Here is a 21,289-nt window from a genome sequence, read left to right as displayed (position 1 = left end):
AATTACAAAATACAAATTTCAATATACAAAGTAAAACAGAGTAATTTTTAAACATTTTAAACATTAATTTGCTCAAAATTTTAAGCTGAATTGATTTTGTGACGCCTTGAAGACAGGAACCGTTTTATCTTCTCCGCAAACACGTCCGGACACAATTTGGTGACGGATGCGTCCACTTCCGTTACAGTTGTCAACAGAAAGGAGTACGCGTGTTGTAATAGTGAAAATGGTGAGGCTGATGTGCCTTGTTTCTGTCAGCATAACATAAATGCTTTGCTATTTTAATGAACGGCTAGTTGGGTTTAACGCCGAAAATAGTTTGATTGTTTTGTTTTTGCTTGTTTTTTCAGCCGAAGGTTCAGAAAGGAAGAGCGGAGAAGGTTGTTCACCCGTTCAGCAGGAAAGCTGCTACCTCCCGAGAAGAAATCAGACTGAAAAAGAAAGAAAGGTGTGTAGAGAAGAAATAAAACACCACATAATAGATGCGGCACGTTAGTTACGTTTGGCACAACTGACTTCTCGTGTGGTCAAAAATACTAAACACTGGTGGAAGAAGTACTCAAATATTTACTCTTAAGTAAAATAGCAATACCGCAGTGTAAAATAAAAGTCCTGCATTCAAAAAAGTAAAAGTGTATACGCATTAGCATCAAAATACTACCCTAAGTACCAAATATATTACATTTCAGATTTATTTATTATATTTCTGTATTATAATAATTGACATGTATAACACATACATCACTAGTGTTGCAGATGGGAAATCATTTTAGGTTTTTTTTCTATTAGTAATCTGAATCTGTAAATAACTAGTAATGTCATAAATGTAATGGAGTAAAAAGTACAATAGGCTATGGCTTGCAAAATGTAGCGGATTGAAAGTAAAATGGAAATACTCAAGTAGAGTACAAGTACCCTGAAAATTGTACTTGGTACAGTACTTGAGTATTTACCTAGTTAAGTTCCGCCACTGGTCAAAACTACTTAAAGGGGCATTATGTAGTTTTCAGTGGCCACTAGCAGTGCGGTTTTAAGATTGCAACCAGGCGTGTGCTCGTATGCTTGCTCGCTTGAACTCATGAGCGAGCATAATCCGAAACACAACCGCTTTCATACAGAAATCCTGCAGTAAATGCAGGAACACCAGCACGCAGGCTGTGGCGTTTCTCCAAACATGTTCAGGCTCTGTTACTTCAACGTTACAGGTGTCATTCATGCATATGTGTGTTAGTCACAGCGACTGAGAGGTGGAGAAGCTGCGTACCTGAGATTGGTAAAACCACATTAAATCTATATTGAACGAAGCAAACAGCGGCAGTTCAGAGCTAATGTAGCGTCATCTGGCTGCTGGGGGTAGTGGAAAAGTCCCTTTTTTGACAGATCAAGTCATCAAATCTTGTTCATTAAAATGAACTAATTTTTTTGTGTCATTTCGTTCATTTTAAATGGCTGGTTATTGCGGCGGGGCGGCACGGTGGTACAGTGGTTAGCACTGTCGCCTCACAGCCAGAAGGTCGAGGCTTCATAACCCGGTTGCCCCGGCCTTTCTGTGTGGAGTTTGCATGTTCTCCCCGTGTACGCATGGGTTCTCTCCAAGTGCTCCGGCTTCCTCCCACCATCCAAAGCTAGGTTAATTGGTGTCTCCGAAATTGTCCTGAGTGTCTGTCTATGTGTGGCCCTGCGATGGACTCTGCGACCCTGACGATGAACATAAGAGTCCAAGACTATTCATGCATGCGTGAAAATGAAGACTACTCGTTCCTCCTGAGTCATATACAAGAAGAGGTCAAATGAACGAAACGTTCTTTGAATGACACAACACTAGCTGGTGGCTGCATACACTATAGGATAGTAAACAATTGCTTTTACCATTACATTACATAATTTCTTGCAGGCTAAATAAACACTAACATAATACCAGTGGTACACAGGATAGTAATATGGAAAGCAATACAGCTTTGTTGTTGTTTGTATCCTTACATGGAGCCTGTGTTTTGCTGGTGTTAGTGGACTGCATCTCGTTAGCTGCCGTGTTGTCTCTGTTGTCTGAGAGGCCTTGAGCGCGCACAAGGCTGAATCCGACCAGGTGTCCTCACATTAAAAGCAGAATAGTGGCTGATACAAGCAAGAGAGAAAACAGGCATGTGCTTCATTTCTGAGTGAGTTTGGAGCCCATTGACAATAAGGGAATGAAAATTTGATTTATTAAAATCAAAAACTTACATATAGCCCCTTAATAAAAACTGATTTGATTTTTTCTTTTAAACTCTGATTAGTATCTGCTACAAACCACAGTTCACAAACATATATATTTAACATATAAGATCTTTACAGTATGTGTGTGTCAGTGAGCTATTAAGTACATGATTATCATTGGTATTTTCTAAAGGTATCAGTTGAATTTAACTGCAGTGACTTTGTGTTGTGTGACATTTGCTGAAGGTCACAACATATACAACCTGTAACTATTTTTAAATCAAAGATAATAAAGAGTACAGGAATACTTATGCAAAGTGAATCCTTACAGTTGAACCTCTCATGTTTCCACCTAAATTCTGCAGGTCTGCAGACCCAAACACTTGACTTAGGTCCAAGTACTAAAAAGTGTTTAAACTTGACAAATCAAAAAACACAGTGTCACTTAGTTTTGAGTAGCATTTGCCGTAATCTACCCCTTGTGTCAGTATTCTGCAATAAGCCTCCTGGTATTTTGCAAAACAAAGTTCCAAATAACTTGAATGAATCAGAAAAAGGAATAAACAACAATGACACATTTGAAGGCCTCGTTCACATTAAGTCAATAAGTTATATACAGTGCATGGATGTAGACCAGAGCTGCAACTAATGATTATTTTCATTATTTACTCAATCAATTGATTAGTAGTTTGGTCTAAAAATGTCAGAAATTAATCGTGAAAAATGTTGATCATTGTTTCACAAAGCCCAGGATGACATCCTCGTATGTCTTGTTTCGTCCAAAACCCAAAGATATTTGTGTAAGAAGCTGATAACACATAATTCCGACTTTAAAAAAAAAAGACAAAAAGTTGGCCATCAATTTAATAGTTGACAACTAACAAAATAATCATTGCTACTCAAATGGAGACCTGTAGTAAGACATTGAATGAGAGAAAATGCAAACTTTACCCACTTGTTTTACTTTTAATAGTAACATACTTTTTAGTGAATCACACATACAGCAAGGCTTAAACATGTCTTCTGAAAAAAGAGAAATGAACATACTTAAATATAATCGAACATTGCTTATATACACTGTGGGAGGATCGGATTACTTTAATTTAATGGTTTCTCTGATGCTGCAGGCAGAAGACTGACAAAGCAACACGTCTGAGCAGCATTGGTAAGCTTGTTTATCATGTTAAACGTACTTGCTGGCTGTGAGGATGAAATCTCTCTCCATTAAACACCATCTCTTACCTTCATTCGCTTGTTTCTCGACTCACAGGTGAGAAGCTGTTGTGGTTTCAGGGACAGTTGGATCCAGAAAAGACCGCTTACACCAGGAAAGATGCTTGTGACGTCGTTGAAAGGTCAAAAATGTGTTCTTGGCCACTCGTCATTTTGCATCTGAAATGCATCTAAAACAACCTACTGTTGAAAACCTGATGTTGAGTGATCTTCTGTTTGTTTTTGATGTGTATGTGCAGGTACCTCAAAAGGTTTGATTCTGAACTGGAGCAGATTGAGCTGATGAACGGCATCAAAGGTCGGCAGGGTCGTCTCCATGGTGCCAGAGAGGCTGTCATCAAACAGACGATCGAGCGAGAGCGAGCGCAATATGAAGGCACTGGATTTGGTGAGCCCTCATAGTATAAATGCATGCACAACACATGGTATGAAACTGCACACATTCAGTTTTGGAAAATACTCCATGATCCTGTGTTTTGTCCTCTTCAGAGATCCCAGACATCATCAATGCAAAGCACCTGAAAACATTCAAGTGAGTGGATATGAGCTTGAATAATTTTTTTTTTTTTTTTTTACAATCTATGTATTTAAAGGTTCAGTGTGTACGATTTAGTGGCATGTAGTGGTGAGGGTTGTGAATTGCAACCATCTGTCCAGTCTAGCACATGCCGTGATCTGAGAAACATTCGCTGCAGAATCCATTTGTTGAAGAGTCCTACACTTTACCGACTAAGCTGAGCTAAAGCCTAAAGATACTGATGTACTTAACTGTTTGAATAATTTCAAATAATATTAGGATTTATAGGATATGATTTGCACATGGGACACGTGAGGATTCATTAACATCCTCTCTGATAACGCTTGATGACATTTGTTGATCCTTTGTTTTGGCAGGGAGTGGACCGGTGACCTGAAGAAACTTCCAAATATCAAACTGCGAAAGGTGTCTAACAAAGGTTCGGACACAAAGCATGAAGAGGAGGAGAAACATGAGGCAGAAGATGATAATGAGAAGGACGAAGATGACTTGGATGATGAGTTGGATGAGATGGTGCTGATGTCGGACTCAAACTGAGGCTCTGTCGGTATCTGAGCTCCAGTCGTCCGTTCAGGACAGCTTACTGAGGAGCTGAACATCAGACTGGCCTTCAGCAAATGCTTTTTATAGACAAATTGTGTGCGCCTGTGTGGGGGGGAAAGGGCTGCTACTCCAGGACTGTCCAAAAGATGGCGCCAAAATCTCTGATGGGAAACTCAACCGTTATTCTGCTGCCCTCCTTAAAGTCTTGTTGTTTCTCAGTAACTACACACCAGCCTGTAAGGGGTTCTACATTAATTGTTTATTGCACAGACAAATATGCATCGTATGTAACCTGAATATTCCATTTTATCCAATCGAAGATAGAAAAATGGTTTTGACACGGATGTTGAGTTCTCTAATGTTGTGGTGGATATAAGACAGAAAATTAAATGCTGAATGACGTGACGGTGACACTGGTACAAAAAAAACCCAAATTAACCTTTTAGAAAAGTGGAAACGTGTAAACAACAGTCACCTTTTTTAGATTGACAGGTCAGTCACTCACACACTGTGTCAAGTTGAATGTAAAAACATTAACAGATGGCAACCATGAAAGAGCTAGTTACATCAATGTATAAATAACGGGACCTTGCTGAGCAGGACCACGTAAAGCTGCAAACAGTCAAAACAAAACAAACAACTGGGTTAGTTGAGATGTGCTATTTTTGGAAAGATTCAAAACTTTCCTATGATCATAAATAAATTCGGCTTTTTTTTTGAAAACATTACATTTTTCAGATTCATTCTGAGCTAAAGTAACTATTTAAATAAGTGTTTCTCTATTTATCTGACTCTTTGGTGTCTGAAGACCTGATTGTCCAGAAGGAGAGTTAAGGCCTCAGTATACTTCAAACACAGAGCTTGTTGGATTGTCTAATTCGGCATTCAGACCAACCTCGCGATGCTTTCCTCGCGTGAGTACATTCGCTGCAACCGTTCACACACAACGCGAGAAGGCGATTTTAATGCGATTTTAATGCGATAACGTGAATAAACAACTCGCCATTACTACAACTGTATGAACCCAAAGTAAACATTTTGCTGTGATTAAATAGCAATAAACTGATTAAACTGATGCCGAAATAACTACAATATGATGCAGATTTGTTAAACATGAATTTGTGCTTGGTCAGGTCTGCCAGCAAGACAGCAGGACAACAACTTCTAAAATGTTTGTTTTCTGAATGGAGTTTGGATCGATCAGGGCTATGCTATGCTAACTTGGTCACAGTAAAGTACAATGATAGCTGGAATAAAGTTACAGACACATGTTTTCTGAACTCACCAGGTAGTTCAACCTCCTCGCTTTCTTTTCTCCAAGTAACATCCATTTATGTCCGGTTTTTATATACAGGTGCTGGTCATATAATTAGAATATCATCAAAAAGTTGATTTATTTCAGTAATTCCATTCAGAAAGTGAAACTTGTATAATGTATACATTCATTCCACACAGACTGATATATTTCAAGTGTTCATTCCTTTTAATTTTGATGATTATAACTGACAACTAATGAAAACCCCAAAATCAGCATCTCAGAAAATTAGAATATTGTGACAAGGTTCAATATTGAAGACACCTGGTGCCACACTCTAATCAGCTAATTAACTCAAAACACCTGCAAAGGCCTTTAAATGGCCTCTCAGTCTAGTTCTGCAGGCTACACAATCATGGGGAAGACTGCTGACTTGACAGCTGTCCAAAAGACGACCATTGACACCTTGCACAAGGAGGGCAAGACACAAAAGGTCATTGCTAAAGAGGCTGGCTGTTCACAGAGCTCTGTGTCCAAGCACATTAATAGAGAGGTGAAGGGAAGGAAAAGATGTGGTAGAAAAAAGTGTACAAGCAATAGGGATAACCGCACCCTGGAGAGGATTGTGAAACAAAACCCATTCAAAAATATGGGGGAGATTCACAAAGAGTGGACTGCAGCTGGAGTCAGTGCTTCAAGAACCACCACGCACAGACGTATGCAAGACATGGGTTTCAGCTGTCGCATTCCTTGTGTCAAGCCACTCTTGAACAAGACACAGCGTCAGAAGCGTCTCGCCTGGGCTAAAGACAAAAAGTACTGGATTGCTGCTGAGTGGTCCAAAGTTATGTTCTCTGATGAAAGTAAATTTGCATTTCCTTTGGAAATCAAGGTCCTAGAGTCTGGAGGAAGAGAGGAGAGGCACAGAATCCACGTTGCTTGCAGTCCAGTGTAAAGTTTCCGCAGTCAGTGATGGTTTGGGGTGCCATGTCATCTGCTGGTGTTGGTCCACTGTGTTTTCTGAGATCCAAGGTCAACGCAGCCGTCTACCAGGAAGTTTTAGAGCACTTCATGCTTCCTGCTGCTGACCAACTTTATGGAGATGCAGATTTCATTTTCCAACAGGACTTGGCACCTGCACACAGTGCCAAAGCTACCAGTACCTGGTTTAAGGACCATGGTATCCCTGTTCTTAATTGGCCAGCAAACTCGCCTGACCTTAACCCTATAGAAAATCTATGGGGTATTGTGAAGAGGAAGACGCGATACGCCAGACCCAACAATACAGAAGAGCTCAAGGCCACTATCAGAGCAACCTGGGCTCTCATAACACCTGAGCAGTGCCACAGACTGATCGACTCCATGCCACGCCACATTGCTGCAGTAATTCAGGCAAAAGGAGCTCCAATTAAGTATTGAGTGCTGTACATGCTCATACTTTTCATGTTCATACTTCTCAGTTGGCCAACATTTCTAAAAATCCTTTTTTTGTATTGGTCTTAAGTAATATTCTAATTTTCGGAGATACTGAATTAAATATGATTAATATTTAAATAATATTAAATATGAAGTCGTAGTCCAACAGAGCTAACGACGCTAACAACAACACTGGAACCGGATGTGCACAGAAGCTAGCTGCTGAGAAGCTCCAGTGAAGATGAATCTACGTTGAAATCCAAAAAACTAAAGTAAAAAGCTAATTTAATAAAAGCAGTTAACTCCGAGCTTCAGAATCTGACCGACTACGGGTGTTTATTTGTCCAATGGTTGCAGCGCTGCTCCTCTCCCCCAAGTAGCAGCTCTCAGCCGGCCAGCAGATTTTCAGTCCCCCGCTCTGCCTGGCCCTCTCCACACAACGCTCTTGATCCTCGGTGATGTACGGACAACACTGATAAACTATCGTGACTCAGTGTCATGCGACTTCTTCGCTTGAGTTGAAAATATTCAACTCACGCGAATTCCTTCACGTTGCCTTCGCATCGCTTCGCGCTGCCCGACAGGAAATCGCAGCTCTACACGTCTTTGCATTGACTTTGTATGTAAACTTACCGCCCCAAACGCTCGCTTCGCTTTTGGTCTGAAAGCACCATAACAGCATCTGATACCCGCTTTCATGTACGCCGGTTCCCGCTTCGGGTAATGGTTGGCCAGATGTGAGGTGGTGTGGAAATGGGTAGGGTATGCAACTTCTTTCCTCAAGCTCTCCTGTACATTCTTCATACTACACCCTCCCTCACGTCTGGTGTGTACAACCGAATGCAACAACATAAATGCTCTAAACTGTCCCAAAGTGTGCACCATTTTTTCAGTGACTCCCACATCTCTGACACCATGTTTAAGGTGAATGTTGCAATTTGGGAAAACAAACACTTCTATCTTTAGACATGGTCAGACGACGTGTCGTACAAACTACAGTTTGTTTAGCCTTCAGACATGGTTGTAAGACGTGTTGTCCGAGGTTTGTTTGAAGCATACTGAGAACTTTAATAGCATCCACGGGGTGTTCACACCCTTAACTCGTGTCAGTGCAGTTTGAGAAAGTGCATACAGGAATAAAACTGTCAATTTACAACACAACTGCAGTCTTTACAAACTTCTGCTCCCGATGGCTTTGTTTTCCTTTACTTCACCTCACCTCCTCTTCTCTATTTCTGACTTGCCACATTAGTCTTTACTTTGCACATTTGCATCATTGCAGTTCATTTGTCGTTGATCACTGAAGGACTTTAAGTCTGTCCATTATGACTCAAGATTAGTAATCACAGGAGCTGAGATGAACAACACTAAAACACTGTACGAGTCTAGATCCCACCATGCTACACCAGCTTGTGGCGATTGATGAGCAGGGTGTGATTCAGGACTCTTTCTGAGCAGGAGAAGAATTTTTCAGTTGGGGTTTTGTGCCGGGGCCACCGCAGCCTCGACTGACACGTCTGAATCCATCTGTGCCCCTGGAGCCGGGACGGGGGCCGGGCTGACTGGGACCTCCACTGTTTCTTGCCTGCCGTTGGTCAGGGCGCTGGGCCAGGACTGAGAGTTGTGCACGCCTTTCTCTGGGCAGTTCTGCACAGTGATGATGCGGTTGAAGGCCTTGAGGCGGCGCCACAGCTGCAGGTACACTTTACACTGGATGTACATGAAGATGAGACCACCTATGAAGCCTATGGCCACCACAATCAGCTTGGTCCAGAAGGGCCACTCCAGCACTTCTGAGGATGCACACACACAAACACATTGCGGCTGAAAATCGACCTGCAGGATGTGTGATGGTTCATGATCAGAGGTGTGTGCAGAGCTGTGCTTACCGTCTTGCGAATAGTACTTCAGAAGAGAAACTCTCCATAATTCCTCTGCAATCAAGAGTGAGTGTAATTTCTCCTTATTTCTATGATCTCTGAATAAACATGTATGCTATTTATGATATACACGGAATATATATTAGTGTTAATTAATATATATCTGTGTTTGCTACCTTTAGCCTTAGGTCCTACAATATGAGAATCATAATACAGATACACTATGATCACAGCACGACACATCACACCATCAACAAAACAACAATGAACTTACAAAAGCACAGATGTAAATCGTGACAAACTCATAAAGGAGAAGCAGATGTGTGCGACCATCAAGTGACCTGCCAAAGTGTCAGTCAACGAAAGACTGGTGGTTTTGCATGTTTAGTTTATGTCACATGGGTGCGGCAGTAGCTCAGTCTGTTAGGATGAGGCTGGAAACTGGAGGGTTGCCGGTTTGAATCCAGCTTGGACCAGAGTTGTGGAGTGTGGACTAGTAGCTGGAGTTCACCTCCAAGAACCCTTAAGACTAGACCTGTGTGTAAATACTAGCAATAGAGTGAAAACATTGAATTTCCCTTTGTGAGATTAATTAAGTATTTTAGAATAGAGATTTGTGTAATCACAGTGAACCTTCAGCTGGCTCTGTTTTTTCTCAAATGTAATGAGATTATGAGCAGAGACCGAATGAAACCTTGCTGGTAGATTCTTGTCCTTGTGGTGAACTCCATCTGAAACTCGTTTGTTTTCTGGGTTTCATTTTCTCTTGGTGTTGAAGGAAATGCTTTTTTCTCATTGCTATCTGATCATAATATATCTCACTCTAATGTATGATTATACGTTAACATAAAAACATGGGTAAGTGTTCACTTTGATGGATCATCTATGTGATACAAAAACAAAAAGTCTTGAAAGCAAGTATATTTTCCAACCATTAACTATGTGAAAAACAGGAATTCTATCAGAAAATGTTTATGCAATAAACAGTTAAAGAGACATAAACAATATATATACAAATCTAGTGAATGTGTCTATTTAAAGTCATTGTTGCTTCATTTTAACTGCATTTTCAATTTTCACTGGAAACATCACAAACTGGCATGGGATGTGCACGGCCCAGGAGCGGAGGGCTCTGAAGCGGGTGATTAAAACTTCTCAGAAGATCACTGGTACCAATCTCCTGAGCATCAGTTATATCTGTGAGTTGAGATGCCTACAGAGCCCCAAGCTCTCAGACGTTTATACTAAAATTCATCCTCAGCACTGCACTTGATTAATTGTAGTTTATTTCTGTCCACTATTTTTATGATTGATTTTACAACTTTACAACCTGTTGTAATGTGACAAATAAACCTACCTTGTAACATGAGCTTGTTGTAATTTTGAGATAACATGGTTTAATTTAAGGCTTTGTATGCATCAATATGTGAAACTAGGTAAAACTGCACATGACGCGGACATATGTGCAATTGTTCAAGTCTTCACTATGGAGCTAGATCCCTAATGTGCAGAGGGACACTTATGGATGACCATCGCAGCAAGTGTATAGGCTGGGAGATTTATGCTTTACAACACACACACAAAATTTTTTCACTAGTTTCACTAAATTTAGAGAAAACATGAATACAACACGTGACCACACAGGAAGCCTATCGAAATGGCATCACCAGAGTCAAACAGCTGTAAAGATCAGCAGGTGAAAAAGTTGACGGTACAATGTGGAGTTTTTGACCAATAGGTGCTGCAATGTTTTAATGATCTGATGTTGTTTTTATTAGGTGTCTTTTTCCAACGTTTTTTTAGCTAACTGGAAACCTGCATTTCACTGCAAGCATATGTAAACAATGCAGTTTCAAAAAATGTATGGTTTGCAAATGTTGACTGAGGCAGGAAATGAATTAACATGTTTATTGTTTTTATACACACAACACCTTTATGTGAGTAATAGTGAATGTGAATAAAACTGTTTAACAATTAAAACTCCCCATGGTACCTTTGGATTTGGATCATAATACTGTTTCATTGAAGCCAAACATCAACAAATTTTACCCTGCGTGTCTCCGGTATGTGAAAGAGGGAGTCGGGCGAAAGTACTGACCGTTCTTCCCAAGTCTGATCTCTTCCGCGGTTCTTTTCACCAGAACGTAGACTGACCACAACATACAAACTATTGCTATCAGATGAAACAACACTGAACAGGAAATCTTCCTCCTCTCACTCTTGGACATGTGTAGCTTCTCCCACTGGAAGACAGAGGGATGGAGATGGAGAGGGGATGAGAGGCAACATTGGTTGAAGGCGGAGGGAGAGAGTGAGAGAGAGAGAGAGAGAGATGGTGTTGTTACATTATTACAGCCTGATACTTTTGACTGGTAGAGCAGATCCCAGTTCATAGTTGTGAATGAGGTTTATGAGCTTTACCTTGCGTAAAGGTTTGAGTGTCGTCTCCATGATGAAGTCAAACTTGCAGAGTTCACAGCAGCGAGTGTCTGAGGATTTGATCCACTGGTTGAGACATGCCTGGTGGACGAAACTCAGGCTCCCCGTGCAGCGACAAGGCATTATCAACGGGCACTCGTCATCCCCCTCACAGTGGCAGATCCTACACACACACACACACACACACACAAACACAGAAAATAAAACACATAGCAGACACACACACACACACACACACACACACACACACACAAACAGATCAGAACAGGCAATGAAATTCAACCTCTGCACTACTTTGTCTAAGTTGAACTTGAACCTGATATTGACAGATGATTAGTGCACACACCCACACTCATATAGGCTCACAAACATATGCACTAACCTGCAGACCTCCAGCTCAGAGTCATCAGAGCAGGGCTGCGCTGTGCCTCCATTCACACGGCAGTGTTTTTGTGGTGTTGGCACTGACATGTCCCCACCCCCTGACCCCTTTTCCTGGTATCTCTTGGTGATGAGCTCCTCGCCGTCCTCTGCCAATGAGGAGCTATCTCCTGCGTTGCGTGACTTGCATTTCTTATCTCTGCCATGTGAGCCTTCCCTTTGTGAAATGTGGCCGTCTCTCTTCATCGAGGACCTGCTGCTGTGCCGCTTTTTAAGGCCTCCGCTGTCCTCCACCAGAGCCTGGTTCTCCTTCCCTTCATTTGAGCCCACCGACTGCAGCTCCATGACCTCTGCTTTGTTCGCTCCATCCCTCTCTCGGCTGCTTCCACTGCGGCGCCGCACTCTTCGAGCTTTCTCTTTGCTCCAGCTGCGGGCTTCGCGCCACGCCTCATCGTCTGAGGTGGAGTCTGACTCGATGGCCCCTGAGCAGCGGAGGCGAGGGGGAAGCTCTCTCCGGTTCTTGGAAGGCCGCTCCCTCTTCTCCCCCTTCTCACTGCGGTCAGAGCTGAGGCTGCGGTCAGTCTGCTCCTGTTTGCTGTTGGTTTCCACGCAGTCGAGGGTGGCGCAGCTGTTCCTCTTGCGGCGGTGACGACGCTTCACCTGCTTCTTCTGGGCCTGAGCTGACGAGCCCAGAGTTGTGCTGTTGACGGTCATCACAGCAACGTGTGTGTGCTTGCTGTGTTTGTGGGATTCAGAAGTATCCTCCTCTAAGCGGGTCAGCTGGCCAGGGCTGAACACACACACACACACACACACACACACACACACACACACACACACACACACAGATGGAGATGTGTAAAAAACAATAAAAGTGAAATGAGATGGATAAGACATGAATGTGATGACATAAACTAAAAATGGTCTGAAACCTGATTGTAAGCCGACAGAATGATTTGTCTTTACATGTACAGATTCTGATTTGGATTTCATCTGTGGTAGTATTTGTAAAAATTTCATTAAAAACTATTAAGAATCTATGTCCCCATTACTCTGGAAAACCCATATCCACTTTTCACAGGGACTATTTCCTTATCCTTATCAAAAAGTAGTTCACTATGAGATCTCCTATTTATCAGTAACATTTCTAGAAATATGTCAGTCTTGCTGAAAGACTGAAATAATACATATATATATATTAGGGCTGACCCCCAATAGTCGAAAATTCGAGGCGAGAGAGAGAGAGAGAGAGAGGGAGAGAGAGAGAAAATGGTCAACAATAAGCTTCAGTTTAGCTTCGGCTCGCAATCGGCGCGCACAAAAACACACATGACATGATTCGACTATCAGTCGACTATAGGCAGGACTTGACGATTCTGATTCGACTATGTAAATCCTTAGTCGGGGATAGCCCTAATATATATATATATATAGCTCCTGGATTGCTCAGTGGTTAATGCCACTGACTTTGGTACAGGTGATTGTGGGTCGATCGATTCCCGGTCAGGTCGGGGGTATCCAGGTGGACCCTTAGGCAAGGTCCTTAATGCTACCAGCCTACCTCGGGCATGAGTGAAACCGCAAATACAAGAGCCATACCGGCTCGGACCTCGCCCGGGTCAACAAGGTCTGCGTCAGCTACTGGAACAAGCAATCCCGGTGAGAGAGGCCGGGTAATGAGTATGCCATGAGTTTGAGCTGGAAGTCCCAAGGTCAAAATGGAAGACACCTCCTAAGGTAGTTGAGAATGAATGAGCTAAGCTAAGCTCCTGTGGGATTTCAAGATCCAGATTGACAAACTGGTGATGGCTAACCAACCAGACATCGTGTTGATCGACAAATAGCAGAAGAAGGCAGCAGTGATACATGTGGCAATCCCAAGCGACAGCAACATCAAGAAGAAGGAACACGAGAAGCTTGAGAAATACCAAGGGCTGAAAGAGGAGCTAGAAAACATGTGGAAAGTAAGAGCAACAGTGGTGCCAGTGGTAATCGGAGCACTGGGAGATTGGCTACAGCAGATTCCAGGTAAAATCTGAGAGGTCTCTGTACAGAAGAGTGCAGTCCTAGGAACAGCTAAGATACTGCGCAGAACCCTCAAACTACTGTGCAAAAACCCAAACCCGGGTCCCGAGCTTGAGGCTGCACATACCACCCCGCAAGGGGTGAGAGGGGGATTTTATTTTTTATATATACATAAATATGTATATATGTAATTCTAGTGAATTTCAACTGTCACTGGGCAGCATCCTTCAGAGATATTAGGATTAGGATAACATCCAGCCTGCTTCCATATTTCTGGATCACATCTCCGATTTTTTCAGTGATTCATTTAGGTCTGTATGACGGCTGTTTCATGTTTAAATAATGACTGGTAGAGCTAATCAGAGCTTTGTAGGTAAGGATGGCAATGTCATTCCTATGAGCAAGAGCAAAATATCCAACGTATGAGATGCAGGTCTACAGGTTGCAACTTACAGAAGCATATTTTCTGTGAAAATACGGACGGATATGGCTTTCACTTTGTGTGGTTAGGACAAAATAACTGAACAACGTAATGGGACATGATGTGTGACTGAATAATGAAAGAAAATGGCTATTTAGCCCTGATTATCAGGCTGGGTAATCAGAATAGTAAATGGCAAATGTAGAATGATTTGATCATGATATGTGACAAATGGAGGTCCAAGCATCCAGGCATCGAGTCCAAACTGAAAACAAACACAGCGTCCTTTCAGGACTAAGCCTGTCGCCGTGACGACCACACCACCAATTGATATAAAAAACTAAAGGCTCTGCAATCAGCCATCTTTCTCCACTATTGGATTTCAGCAATTTAGTTAATGCCCTCGGGGTGGGGCAGACCATACTAATTGAGTCTCCCAGAGAAGCAGCTTTAAACTGTACATGTTAACATCACAGAGAGCTGTGGCTGCTCTGGTGCCATTTCTTTGCACTTTCTGCCCAACTGACTGTATTTCTGGGTAAATCTTAAAGAGACAGCTGTCTTACCTGCATATGTCCTGAGCAGACGGGGTGATTGATGTTCTTGAAGCTGTGGTGAGTCCTGTTGTAGAATTGCTGGCCTGAAACAACAAACGGACTCAAATTAGCGTCCACGCTTCTATGCAAGTACAAAAATCTGTCACTGGTCATCAACTATCACTAGTTTTTCTAAATATCACAACATCTTTACACACTAACTAATGATTTCATAATCAAAATAAAGATTGTATTTAATGATAAAGCATAAACATGAATTATCTTAAAGCTGCATTAGTTGATTTTTGGGGAAAAGAACCCAAAATAAGCTGACAAATCCTGACCTTTTTTGGCCTTTTAATGTTGTTATTGCTAACATGTTAGCATGCAATTGCCCACATACACATCCAGCATCCATAGAGAAACACTGCCATTCATTCTGAGCATTTCTTTATTTCTAGCCACCTGACAAATTGAAGCCCAGTATTCACTCTCTTTTTAGCTCTGCTTTGGCCTCCACCAACTCCTGAGAAATGTATCTGAGCCTTGAGCTGTTAGACATTAGGTTTTTGACATTAGCTAGTTGTTAACTTTGTCCTGATTTATCTTTAGACATATACAGTCAATTTGGAAAAAGATGCTAATAGGTGACCTTTACAAATATTGTAAAGGTTTATTAGTACAACCCTTCCATATCATACATAAGAGGAGCTTAAGGCATAATTCTGTGTCTCATGAGACATACAACAGTGTGTACTTAGAGCAACTATATATTGATTGGTTAGTAAAACACATTCTTGCACATCAGATTCTGCTTGGATAAATGATGCTAACATACACTCTGAACTGTGACCTTGATTTTGGCCCTTTACACTCGCTAATATTCAGCGGTTACCTTGGAGATGTTGCTAGATCGACTCCCTGAGCGCCCGGGAGCCTTCCTCCCCTGCAGGGAGAAAATCATTAGAGAACACAGAGAATGGCACCTGAGTAGCCTGCTGTTTTCAACCCGGCCATTTCTTTGGCACACAAGATATAACCTTAATAAGACATCCCAACAATATTTCACTGCATTCATGTCAACACAGGAGCAAAGGGGGACGTGATCTGCTGAAGAACAGTTATTTTTGGTTAATTATTTAGTCTATAAAATGTCAAAATGTTTTAATAAAAATATTATAAAACACAGAAAGGCAGCAGATCTTCACATTTGAGAGAATAAAACCAGAGAATATTTCCCATTTTTTTATTAAAAACATTTAAAGAGTTTGTTTAATCAACATTCTTTTCTGTCAATTAACTAATCCAGGGGTTCCCAAACTTTTTCAGCTCAAGACCTAAAGAGAAATTTGTTGTCTCAGCGGGACCCAAACTACTGATAAAGAACACAACAAACCATGAATTTAAGATCTGTAAGCTGGAGTGGGGAGTGGGGTCAAATATATCACAGCAATAATCAAATTTGTTGAGTGTAATGTGATCCTGCCAGAATAGGATCTCCCAGATTGGATCTGGCACCTCCTTTGTCACTATCTGCCTGCCTAAGGAGCTGCTGGTCCACTTTTACACAGCCATCATTCAGTCTGTCCTCTGCACGTCCGTCACTGTCTAGTTTGGATCTGCCACCAAAAAGGACAGGAACAGACTACAAACGGACAGTCAGACTGCAGAAAAACTCATCAGTGCCAAGCTGCCCTCCATTCAGGACTGATACATTTCCAGAGTCAGGAAACGGGCAGAAAGCATCACTGCAGATCCAACTTCTCCCCTCTGGGAGGCGCTACAGAGCACTGTACGCCAAAACTTCCCACAAGCCATCACTCTGATGAACAGCTGATTTCTGCCTCACAGTGTCAGGAACAACTTCTGTGCAATAACCCAGTAACTCTGTCTCCAATCAGCCACCTGTTTACTGGTTACCACTTATTATTTATTCATCATTCTCTATTTCAGAGCTGTTCATGCTGTTATATTGTCATTTTGTATATTGTATATACTGTATGCCAAATCCACCTACCTCAAGTATATAACACCTGCACATAATACTTATTTATTCCGGCATCCTTTGCACTCTACTCCTTGCACTATTGTGGCAATCTGTCCACACTGTTTTTGTTTATAGTGTGTATATACAGTATGTGTTCTCTATACTGTAGCCTGTGTGTGATTTATTATTGTATTATTATTGTATTGTAAGTAAGCACATTGTGAGCAATATACAATCCTGAGTCAAATTCCTCGTATGTGTACACGTACCTGGCAAATAAAGCTGATTCTGTTTCTGATTCTTATTCTGATCAAAATCTGCAAGGCCCACATATATCGCTGTATGCTGGCAAGTGTTTTAATGCTTTTTGGTGTCTAAATATTTTAGAATGTGATTACTGTAAGCCCAACAGCTGAAAAAACGGGGCGTTTGTGCTATGAAAATGTGAAATGTCTCTGGCTAAATTAGGGGGTGGCGTGTGTAGTTGCAGCGCTGTCCACGTGCCTCGAGTTGAAAAAACTTCAACTCAGCAGGAAAGCGTCTGACGCCATTGTTCAATTGGATTTGTAAATTAACTGCACTCTGTCTGATCGCCCTGTTTGCTTTTCGTGGTTGTAAACTTTTTTGCACTAACTCCTTCCCTCCTCATTGTAGCAGCGATCCGTGGGAGAAGAGACGCAACAGGGAAGTGAAGGAAGAGAGGGATAGAGAACCATAAACAGCTGTTCCTCGGTCTTCCACCTGCTGATTTCAAGTGATTTTTATTGTGAATGCTCTGATAATATAATCTATCTCTACTAAATGTAAATAAATAACGCTTTGTTTGTGACAGCTAGCACCAGGCGTTGTCCAATGTGCTCAAGGTACCAAAGTAAGCACTGCATAGCACTATTATGCATTTCAAGCCCACAAATGGGTCCGTGACCCATCTTGGGTCATGCCCCTACGTTTGAAAAAGACTAAACTAATCACTTAATCTACTGATGGTTTCAGCTCTCTAATCTGCTGTCAGTTTCATGTTGCCCAGAAATGTCCACATTGATAACTGTACAAAGGCAATGTTAAGTTTTCAAACTAGATTTTCAATTGTTCACAAAAAAAGTGAAATAAAATGTGGGTAAATTTCATGACTTTAGTGTTGTTATATATATATATAATCATTAAACTGAACAACTAAACAACTTTTAACATCACCATCATGTTCTATAGTATTCAGTGTTGGCTGGTTCTGATTGGTTGAAATCTGGCGTCGGAAGTCACGACATGTGTCCTTGTTATTTCATTGTGACCAGAGCTAAAGCCAGACAATCCTATTACCTGGTCATCCTGCTAACAAGATGCTGCTCTGCAATGTGTCTCTATTTAAAGCAAACTAATTGCACGTTTTCTAGAACTTCCAAGAGCGCTGGTTGTCTAAACTCAACTCTTAGACCATGACCTTAACGGTCAGACATCTGTGGCCTCATCTACTGTGTGACGGTGTACTTTCACTACGGTTGAGAATGTGCTTTGACTGCCATACCAACGAGCCTGGCGTTGTGGTCAATGTTGCATGTTTGGTACCCTGTAGACCCGGGTTTGAATCCGGGTAGGATGACTGCTCTCGCCCTTCACTACAAATGGTGTCAGAAGTGGGATGGCTTGCCGTGAGGTCATCAGAGGCGTGCCCAGTGTGTGTGACCGGATGAGGTGCCTCCAGGGTGGGGCACCCTGGGATGGGAGAACTGTACCATCACTACAGTTGAATGCGCTTGGACTGGCATTGGCGTTGCGGTCAAGGTTGCATGTTTGGTACCCTGTAGACCTGGGTTTGAATCCAGGGATGTCCCCTGGTGTTTGAATCGCAAGTTATTTTCCAGGCACCAATACACTATCGAACCAGATAAGCTTACAAGTAGGCAATATGAATTCATCACATAATATGCAATGTTATATTACTGATTTAAATTACGATACAGTACAGTTTGGCATAGTGTGTTTTGGGGGTAATTCAGCAGAGCAAATATCAAACAGATCAAAATAGTTCATCACATGAATGCAAAATTTGCCATCACGCAGTCCAGATCATTTCGTTCCAACATTGGCCACAATGTCCTAATACACCTAAAGTTATAGTGACTGTAGTATAAACAGCATTGCAAAATCTCTTCAAGTAGACAAATGTGTGTACCTGACTGATATCGTCATCATATTATATTGTCTGTATTGAGTTAATTGCTTCTTATTTTACATGAAATAAATAAGATTTGGTCTATGTAGTGAATGAGGACTGGACATTTCTACTTAGTTTTTAAAGTGTTTATTGGCCCTAAAACATCAGTATCTCTTGGCAGGCATCTAAACAGAGCTTGTTGATTTCACACATACTCTGCTGTGGGTTGGGAAAGTTTACCAGTTAACTACCAAATGCATTAAGCAAAATACAATGGAGCAAATGCAACAAGAAATCTTAGACACAACACAACATTTTCCATGTCCTTCTCAAATCAACTTTTCCTACATCACTTCTTTCAGTTAGCTTTCATTCCCAGTCACAATGCAAACATTACTGGCAGCCAGGTGCATAATGGGACAGCAGAAACACACCTCCAGTCTCAGCTGACTTGTATGTCTGTACTGTGAATATGTGCTGGATTCTGAATGAGCTATGTGTGAAAATGTGTCTCCAACACACAACACACACACACGCACACACACGCACACACACACACACACCACAGATACCCTAGCTTTTGGGGGTGGGGGAAGAAGTCTGACGCTCCTGATTTTACGCATGGATCCATGATGATAGAGAAACATAGGCTCCCCCCGTTGTTCGCAACCTGTTCCCAGGAGGAAATTTAGATTTAAAAGATAATAGTCGTCGTCAGGGGCGGAGTTGATGGCTCACTGCAGAGGGAGCAAGGACCTCTAGTGGGTCCTTATACAGTGGGCACTTAACAGCGAGGGAAACAGAAATACATGGCACAGGCTGCAAGCTTTTAAGGGAACTTTAACACCTGTCGTTCTGTTCATTTGGTCTGGACGAAAGGGAAATAAATTATACATTGTTGCATTTTAGTTTTGGTTTTTACAAACGAACAAAGCGTAGTAAGGATGAAGTTATATAGACTGACCGGTAACTCGTTGATTGGACAATACAAATAGACTTGATCTGGCAAAGTACAAGATCTTTAACAGCTTTTGACCTGTTAATCAGGGAAAATACCTGCGGTGATCTGCACAGGAGGTTACCAAATGCTTTGCATAAATATATACATGGCTTATACATATCAAATATAAGATTGCTTCCTGAACAGATTTCAAAATTAGCAGATAAAAAAAACAGAAATAATAAGCTAACTTACGTGTTTTTGATCTCACCAGAATTCAACTGACAGCTTTCACATTAGCCCAGTCCGACCAAATGCACCAGGGATCGTTTTAACCAAACCAAACAAGTGAGGTGTGAAAACACCCTAAAACTCCCCCAAAAAACTATATAACTATACCCCCTAGAGGGGAATCAACGACAATACAAATAGGCCACAGTGTCCACGATGGTGCTCTTTGCTGCGTGAGACGAGAACCTCTTGGCTGTCGTGGGGGCTCGTCTCTGCAGAGGACACTGACGTGACCTCAATGTGACTTTTGCCACAATCAAGACACACAAACAAACATTATTCAGAATATTCAACTCAGCAATAAAAATGCATGTTCAGTCAGTCAGGTTGGGTCATTTGTAACTGGAGAGAACAGTATGCCACAGGTTGTTATACTGAAAATGCTCGTATTTCCAATTAAGCCCATGAAAACGGCAAAGCCGAATAATTGCTTAGTTCATCTCTCAATACTTCTGACTTCCTTTTCTGTCTGTGGCTCTCAGCCCCATGAAAACCTATCCCAGTCTGACCTAAGACATCTGATTGTATTTCAAACAATTATTGTGTAATCTTGTGTATGTAGGTGTATGTGGTGTGTACGTGTAGGTCTATTCATATATACAGGAATGTGACTTATCTACATAGAGTCACTACCTTAGATGTTTTTTAAAAACGTACAGAAGTATTTGCCTGTGTCTTAATTTGGAACACTGTGTCAAGTGCATGTCAGTATTTCAGTGACTAGTTTGAGGTGGGTACATTCTTGTCCCACTTTTGTTCTTTTTTCCTCATTATTATTAGCGTGTCTCTCTTGAATTGTATGTTCACTTTAACAGAAAAACTGGCAATGTAAATCATAGATGTAAACTGTTTAAATTTGCTCTATTCTCTCAATAAAAACACTTTTTAAAAAGCAATTTCCCAAAACATTTGGACACTATAGTTTAAGCAAACATTGCTTAAACAATTATAGGGATTATACAGCCGTGAGTTAATATATAGGCTACAGCAGAGGACGATGTGCGATTGACTCAAACTACAGTGCTCATGTTCGTCGCAGTCAAGGAACGTGTCATC

The 21,289-nt window shown here is 41.5% G+C and overlaps 2 protein-coding genes across 4 annotated transcripts; one reads left to right on the top strand and one right to left on the bottom strand.

The window, feature by feature from the left end:
- The first annotated feature begins 198 nt into the window (after positions 1-198).
- Positions 199-5,238, top strand: LOC119904821 (translation machinery-associated protein 16-like). Its single transcript, XM_038721502.1, has 7 exons — positions 199-229; positions 351-448; positions 3,324-3,361; positions 3,467-3,551; positions 3,669-3,817; positions 3,919-3,961; positions 4,324-5,238. The coding sequence occupies exons 1-7, from the start codon at positions 227-229 to the stop codon at positions 4,502-4,504; spliced, it is 597 nt and encodes a 198-aa protein (XP_038577430.1). The 5' UTR covers positions 199-226; the 3' UTR covers positions 4,505-5,238.
- Positions 5,239-8,232: 2,994 nt separating this feature from the next.
- On the bottom strand, positions 8,233-15,843 carry LOC119904822 (chromodomain-helicase-DNA-binding protein Mi-2 homolog). Of its 3 annotated transcripts, XM_038721505.1 has the most exons (7): positions 15,759-15,843; positions 14,894-14,967; positions 11,883-12,671; positions 11,483-11,663; positions 11,160-11,304; positions 9,071-9,115; positions 8,233-8,974 (listed from the first exon to the last, which is right to left on the bottom strand). In XM_038721505.1, the coding sequence occupies exons 1-7, from the start codon at positions 15,825-15,827 to the stop codon at positions 8,652-8,654; spliced, it is 1,626 nt and encodes a 541-aa protein (XP_038577433.1). In that variant the 5' UTR covers positions 15,828-15,843; the 3' UTR covers positions 8,233-8,651. The 3 variants fall into 3 exon arrangements, with proteins under 3 accessions (XP_038577433.1, XP_038577432.1, XP_038577434.1); XM_038721504.1 differs by having other exon boundaries at positions 8,233-9,115; XM_038721506.1 differs by lacking the exon at positions 9,071-9,115.
- Between the last annotated feature and the right edge of the window lie 5,446 nt (positions 15,844-21,289).

This window comes from Micropterus salmoides, unplaced genomic scaffold (genome assembly GCF_014851395.1).
Source record: "Micropterus salmoides isolate LMB-PRFRI ecotype aquatic unplaced genomic scaffold, ASM1485139v1 Ms_hic_scaffold_1573, whole genome shotgun sequence".
NCBI lineage: Eukaryota > Metazoa > Chordata > Actinopteri > Centrarchiformes > Centrarchidae > Micropterus > Micropterus salmoides.
The sequence above is the reverse complement of the archived record's forward strand: the minus strand, read 5'-3'. Positions and strand labels throughout refer to the sequence as shown.